A 7,480-nucleotide genomic window follows, 5' to 3' on the forward strand; every position below is an offset into this window, starting at 1 on the left:
TTGCATTTCCAAATAGGTTCTGGTCATTGCATGCTCAGGCCCATATTTCATCCAAATCAGGACGAAAACCTGGTTTTGCTCCAGGTCAAAAATGGTTTATAGGGTTGAGTCAGGGTCTGGTTTGATTTCAACAGTAAAAGTAACACCAGTATCTGGACTAAAACCCGGCTCCAAGTCCACTCAAGAGCTTATATTTGACTGAATATCTAGGCAATCTGGCGTAGATTTCAGTCTAGTCAATAAGTAGGGCGGACATTCCACCGGCCTGACCAGGGACCCATTAGGGGCCGACAGGCCTGGCCAGCCAAAATCCCAACTTGGCTCTTATGGGGTTCGGGCCCAGCCCAGGTTCTACGGTTAGGTTCAGGTCATATCAGGTTGGCTCTTTAAAATTCTTTTGTTACCAGATCGGGCCAAGCCAAGCTCCATTGAAGTGACTCTTTACCGAAAAGCCCGGCCAGTTCAAAAAAAATAGTACCAGGTTAGACCCGACCCTTGCCGTGCTTCGGGCTGCCGTGACAGCCCAAACCTGGCCCATCTCATGTCAGATACATGCATTGGAATTTGAATCCAGATACAGATCCACACCCCAAATGAGGCTTACTCTGGCAAAAGAGAAAAACCAACTGGGTTGCAATATTAAAATGAAGCTTCCAAAATTTAGAAATCCAAACATTTTCCCATTTCCCAATATTTTTTCCAGAAAAACCAAAAATTTTAAAATATTGCAAGATTTTCAATCGCAGAGATTTTTCTCAAGAGCAAGATTTGCAATGTTGGTTAAAAGTTAAAAGTCCAATCTTTGGCATGCAAGACCGAGGGAGGATCAGGTGCAATGTGATTGCACACTTTTAGCGTGCTGCTGCACCCGATCACCCTCCATCCTTGGGATACAACCTGTGAGCTATGGGCCCCAACAGCAGATGGTGGGCGATCAGGTGCAGCAGCAAACTAAAAGTGTGCAATACATTGCACCTGATCTCTCTGCAAGACCTTATGTTATGCATGTAACGAGTCAAGAATACCAATTGCTCCGAGAGAAACAAATCCAAAAAGGAGTGAACAATTGAGGCGTATTTGAATACCTCGAATATCAGATCTTTGAATTGAATCTAGCTTGGAGTCTATGCTAAAGAAGGTAAACAAACACTAAATCTCAGAACTTTTCCAAAATAGTGATCTGTTATTCATGTTTAGGTTAAAATTCATGGATTTATCGCCCAATTGATGAGGGTCAGGCTAGAAATGAGTGTATCTCCAATCTTTGGATCTCAAGACCGAGTTAAAGTGCGAAGCAATCCAATGCATCCTTAAAGATTCAGCTCGTTCTGTTGCAGTGATCTATATACATACCATGGACTGTTTTTAACGCAGTCTATAGCAATATGCAGTTACTGTATCACTGAGGTAATATCTGTTGTTCGTCCAGAAGAAAATGGCAATGAGACAACAAAAGTATCATCGTTCTTATATACCTTTTAAGTTATGGTTTCCAGTTCCTGAGTGGAACAGTACTAGATCATGCAGTGAAGTGAGATTCAGAAGAGAGCAAGACATAACATGCATACGATGCCTGCAATTGCTAAGGTGGGAATGATTGAACCACGATCGAAAGCCTTCTGCAGGCTACCAAGCCTGGAGAAATGTTGGTAGGTCATGTATGCAGCAATCACCCAGCTAACAATAGTTCCAGCTTGAGTTCCCCTGCATCATGAAAATTCAAGTCTAATATATTCAGACAACTGAACACCGCAAATATATAGCTCTAATATGTGCACTGACCTCAGATTTTCTGCTTGGTAAGGAGCAACAATCACTAGCAGCAATGTTATGAAGGGCAGCTCGAGTTCACCTGCAACTCAGTAGAAGAATTCAAAGTTTATACAAGAACATTCACATTTCCTGCACTGAAGTTGCAGTAAGACAGTTATCAGTTACATTTATCATAACCACAAAAAATGGATTCACGGTTGAGCAACAGCAGTGAAAAACAAAAAAAAAAGTTACCAACCAGGAATAAAATAGAACAGTCTCACCAAAAGAGCTAACAAAGCACTCCAAGTACCATATTCACCCCTGCCATACAATTCTAAAAAATTAGTAACATGTTATCGAATATTTCAGATTCTTATTTGTTCATAAAAGCTTAAGTGCAGGAATAAACCGGATGACAACCTTACCTCATCCATGCAACAACACTTTGTGGAGCTTGGAGAGCAAGCAATGGTACTAAGAATGACTTTTGAATTGCAGTACCTCTTGCAAGCATCAGCACCCTAAAAACAGAAAACAACTGTAACTCTAAGCGCATATTATGATTGTGGTTCAAAGAAAGATTGGCTGAGTTTTGAAGCATCCCATTAACTATTAAGTTCCTTCTATGTGATCAAATTTTGACATGTGCTGGTTCATATGAAGGATTCACTTTCAGAATAATGAATGTCATGCCTTATAACACAAACAGTGATTAGATTTTGCCAGGATGGAGCAGGTTGGAGTATGATGGGCATGGGTTGCAAGTGCAGCCGAAAAACCCGATTGGACCTGGCAGAGCAGAGTAGCTAATTGGGTTGCACTCCAGTTTGATCAGAATTGTATTTGAATAGGCTCCGATCCCAAAGCCAATAAGTCTTAAAATACATGTAACTTGGCCTTCAGCTTGACAATGGACCTGATAAGACCCAGCCTAAGCCAAAAAGACTCTCAAGCTAGCCCAAGCGTGGCAAAAGCCACACTGGGTCAGGGCAGAATGTCCACCCCACTTGTTTACATATCATATTTACTTTTCCATATCCTACAGTTGAAGCTAAGTAAATAATAATGCATTGAAGATACCATAACAATGTCATTTTCAGAGTTGAGTCGATGGATTTAATGCAAATTAAGTGAAAAAGAAAATGTCAACAACCATGAGCCTGGTAACACAGTTAGCATGATGAATGGTTGTCTGTTCTTTCTCAAACATCCCACAAACAATTGTCTATGTGCACCCATATTTAAGTGCTGGAAATGTCTTCCTAGTGGCCAAGGGAGTGGTATGGGGGTTTTACTGTTCAAGCAGGAGGCCTATTGACACACTGTACAGGTTTCCTTGTCATTAAAAACAAAAAAAGTGAAAACGAAATTATCATGAGCATCCGCGCACACACACACGTCTATCAGTGCATGCATGCTATTGGCTTCTGTGTATGCATGTTTGTGTGTGTGTGTGTGTGTGTGTGAGAGAGAGAGAGAGAAAGAGAGAGTGATGTGTGTGTGTCCTACTCCGATGAAATGGCAACTCATTTTCCATAATCAACAAGGAAAGCTGGATTTTGTAGATGTTCAGAGAGAGGATGGCTCTGCATCTGGTTCTTACTCCATATCACTACACCACATTAGATATTCAATTGTTGAGGGCACACGTACAGGATATGACAAGTAGTAGTTAAGCCTGCTTAACATTTATCAATGGTCCAATCAGGATGGATTGCAGCCAGAGCCATTTGTGTGGGTTTGAAAAAAAGATGGAAGAGAAAGGCCTTACCATCTTCATGAAACTGATAGAAACGAGTCATTCATTTAATGCATTGAGAAATGACTCTTAAAGTTTGGGCCTGCCATTGGGAGGTGACAACTTCAATTCCTATGAAATGAATAGGAAGAATTCATTCTGAAATTTGAAATAGTTTTAAATTGGAGGTCAGAGTTATTTTTTCAGAGATGACATAGATCCCTAGCGCTACAACTACCATTCATAGAGTTATTCATGTTCATTACAGTACATGAGCAACGTTTCAGCCAGGAAATGGACTAGAAGATGATTTCACATGTGAAGGTTAGAACTACGCATACAAATAGCTATCTTAGATGGTGGCACTTTCATCAGAAACCAAAGTTGAAGGCATGGACTAGTTGCTGCATTGGATGAACAGCTGAATCTCTCATGAATTACAAGACCAATTCTTACGAATTGAATTTTTGCACAAGAGAGTCCAGAAAACAGAAAGACACAAACAAAAAAGTCATCTGAGGTGATAGATGCGTTAAAATGTATCATTCAACCTATGTAATCTTATATATATTTTATATATATAAAGGATAATACATATTCATATATGGTATATATGCATATGTATTATCCTAATTATATATATAAAATATATTTTTTTCTATTTATAGGCATAGGGGTAGTTTAGTCATTTCACAGTCTTACACATATTCCATTTGGAATATGTTTGTAATTTTTACTTTTATTTTTCTTTTTTCTTTTTCTCTTTTTTAGTGGTTTGCGCCACCTAGGGAGGCTCCCCAAAGAGTCGTTGGGGAGCCCCCAACGGTCACAAATGTGACTGTTGGGGGCTCCCAACGACTCCTTTAGGAGCCCCCTAAGTGGCTCCTCTCTTGTATTATAAATAGGGGTTTTCCCCTTGTAATTCCTTAACTCCTTGGAGGAGCTTATGCTCCATTGTATAGGGTTTTTACCCTCTTCTTTCTATTTCTTCAATAATATTCAACTTATGACTTTAAGTCATATTTATCCCTTTTATGGGTTTATGTATTAGCACTTGATGTGCTTGTGTTGTTCCCTTAAGTGGGTATATTCGCACTTAATGTGCATGTGTATGGGTTCATTATCGAACCTAAAATATTCAAAGTCATTTTCTAACAAGATGTACACACGATCAGGACTGTCTTTTACACCATAAAGAGTGAAAGAGATAGTGGTGAGAAAACTTAGACAACTTCACAACCAACCACTAAAATATCTTATAAAGCTCAAAATTGGATCAAAAAAACAGTTTCAATTCATGCGTAAAAGATGTCAACTCAGGCTTGAGATATTGAGTTCAATCTGCAATAACTAGCATGCTGGTGGTGCTGGCAGCCATGATGCTAGGTGGTCATGATTCACCAGTTCTCCCTCTTTCCTTTACACCTTCCCCTTGAGAACAATGGCCAATGCCACTAGTAATTTGAAAACTACAATGATAACTCTTTTTGAAATCACATTTTTCATTAAAAAATTAAAATCATCTCATGTACACCAAAGAAAAGAAAACAAATGTGTTTGAAGCTAGAAAAACCAAACGTATGTTGCGACAAGCCATTCATATATGATCAAGTTCAAACTTTGCAAAATTAAGGTCATAGCCTTGATTTCTACCTTTAGAATCCAATATTACATTTCAACAGTATGTCATATCAAATAACTATTAGCCCACAGTAACAGGCAATTGGAATCTATGCATTGCAAGAAACCAGCAATTATTCCAGAACTTAAAACGACCATCTTTCTACTAAATGAGCCCAATTATTAAGGTTCTTCCTTGATTTGGTAAAGAGAAATACAATACACTATAGATTATTTGAACCAAAGCCTTCTGGTTTTCAGTAGAGACAAACATCCCTCAACTGTTTACTTTAAACCTGAGAAGACACTTTTCATATTTACCAGTCAAGTTCCTCCAGCATTATGTCACATGGATACTCCATTTTGATTGGTGTTACATATCCCTTTATATACAAGTCATATTGGAAATTTTATAAAAATGGCTGTATCCCCGTATCCGCAGCCATATCCATGTGACATAGTTCCAGCAGATCTTATGGAAACAGAATTCATGCAATTTGATTCTCACTATAAACCAAAACAACTCTGTATTTTTGTTTTTCCTTACAAACAAAGTGCATTAGTTTGGATTATTCCTAAGTTCACAATCCGGTAACTTAATTCTGATGTACGGGCTTCTTTTTAAAGCAAGAGCCATCATTCAGGCGCCTAACCTTGCAAATGGTGAAAAAACACTTCGTGATAGTTGATAACTAGTTGCTATGTTACCCCTCAAGTAACCCACCAATCTTTCACACTCGCCGCAGCATCAGCTTTCAGCATAAATGGTCTTGAATTAGAGGCCACAAAAATACTTAGAAATCGATACCCCCGAGAAATCTCGAAAGAGAAAATTGCTCTTACATCCTTTCTTTTGCAAATAGGGGCTTTTCTGGAATCACAAAAAGCAACCAGAATAATCAGAAGAAAAACTCTAGCCAAGATTGCTGGGGTTGAAGCAATGTAGTCATATCCCTCTGTTTTAAGATAAATCAAATTAGAGTAGCAGTTGAATCCGAATCAGTCAGTCAACTGAAAAAGAATCGAGGCAGGGGCTTGCTTGTTAACAGAGATCATTATCCGTACACGATTGAAATGAAGGAAAAACGCACTCTTTGAAAACCCACCACGGTACACACACAACCCATCAATCATATATAATTTCTTCAGGGTTTTTTCCCACTTTCGCTCCTAAAAAGTGGCGAGCTTCCCAATTTTGAAAAAAAAAAGCAGAACGAAATAGAAAGAGGAGCTAAAATTTGCCTTTCTTCTCAAAAAAAAATAAAGAGAAAGAGGAGATAAAGATATCAACAGAATGGGAGGAGGAGGACTCACGCGGCTGAAACAGAGCAGACCAACTGCACGGTCTCCGGTCGAAGGTAGGCAGCGAAGCAGGTGCAGGAGAAGCCAGACCCCCTGCTTCTCCCTCCCTTCTTCACAACCACCGATAGTGGAGGCAAACCCCTGCCATTTCCACACACACATCCATCACATTAACATGCAACACACACACACACACACACACACACACAGAGAGAGACGGTACCTTGGGATCGAAGACAGGGTCCTCCTATGGTTTTGGTTGTGGGTAAGGAGGAGGCATTGGGTCTTGAGAGGAGGAGCAGGAAGAGGACAACCAGAAGAAGAGGAGGCATTGATTCTGAGCACAGATGATGATGGAGTTTGGAGGAAGAGGAGAGCCATCGTCTTCTATCGTATTCCAGTTTCCCTTCCTTCACCTTCACCGACGCGAGAGAGAGAGAGAGAGAGATCAGTGGAGAAAAAGACAGGGCGCAGGGTCCGGGAAGGCCAAGTCGATGGGAGGCGTGGCACTCACTGAGTAGTAAGCTCGTATCAGTAAAACAAAGATGACGGGAGATCCCAACAAAAATTAAAAATAAAGAAAAGCTCGGCGTTATGCGTCCTTGTCGTTTGCCACATACGCCCCGTGAAGGTTCCGGTCAATGTTGTCAGCATCGGTGGGTATCGGTTCTGCAAAAAACCGATATGATTCGACCCGGAATCTGAATCGGATATTTTTAATAAATATAAAAAGTTTAAATTAACTTTTTTATATTATTTTAATAGCTTTAACGCATGTCAGGTTCTGATTGACACGTAATACTTTTAATTAGTTTTTGGTTAATTCAGAACGATTCACTTATCGACTGACTAACCTGAATCGTTGGCCAAACAATACATGGCTGATACCCATAATGACAACATTTTTTGATGTGATAAAGTGCAATGTGTTGCACCCGATGCGCTAGAAAGGGAAGCAGGTTATATGCCCTCCCCCCAAACAGGGCAGGTAGCTACATCTCATGTTCGGGGTCCCAAAGAGCACCACGTATGTAAGCATGTGCGGTTCGTATCCCCATGTATGTC

The 7,480-nt window shown here is 40.0% G+C and overlaps 1 protein-coding gene across 1 annotated transcript; it reads right to left on the bottom strand.

Annotated features, from left to right (window-relative positions):
* Positions 1-1,360: 1,360 nt before the first annotated feature.
* Positions 1,361-6,962, bottom strand: COR314-TM2 (cold regulated 314 thylakoid membrane 2). Its single transcript, XM_089988724.1, has 6 exons — positions 6,639-6,962; positions 6,428-6,556; positions 2,181-2,276; positions 2,012-2,076; positions 1,783-1,852; positions 1,361-1,704 (listed from the first exon to the last, which is right to left on the bottom strand). The coding sequence occupies exons 1-6, from the start codon at positions 6,794-6,796 to the stop codon at positions 1,539-1,541; spliced, it is 684 nt and encodes a 227-aa protein (XP_089844850.1). The 5' UTR covers positions 6,797-6,962; the 3' UTR covers positions 1,361-1,538.
* Between the last annotated feature and the right edge of the window lie 518 nt (positions 6,963-7,480).

The sequence above is a fragment of the Nuphar pumila genome, chromosome 15 (assembly GCF_984573655.1).
Source record: "Nuphar pumila chromosome 15, dmNupPumi1.hap1.1, whole genome shotgun sequence".
NCBI classification, from domain to species: Eukaryota; Viridiplantae; Streptophyta; class Magnoliopsida; order Nymphaeales; family Nymphaeaceae; genus Nuphar; species Nuphar pumila.

What these genes read in the sequence shown, in the direction of transcription:
- COR314-TM2 (XM_089988724.1), bottom strand. Translation starts at nt 6,796, where the DNA reads ATGGCTCTCCTCTTCCTCCAAACTCCATCATCATCTGTGCTCAGAATC. An exon ending in ACCCTGTCTTCGATCCCAAG is followed by an intron (nt 6,557 to 6,638) that starts GTACCGTCTCTC and finishes TGGAAATGGCAG; the next exon opens with GGGTTTGCCTCCACTATCGG. An exon ending in ACTGTTCTATTTTATTCCTG is followed by an intron (nt 1,853 to 2,011) that starts GTTGGTAACTTT and finishes ACTGAGTTGCAG; the next exon opens with GTGAACTCGAGCTGCCCTTC.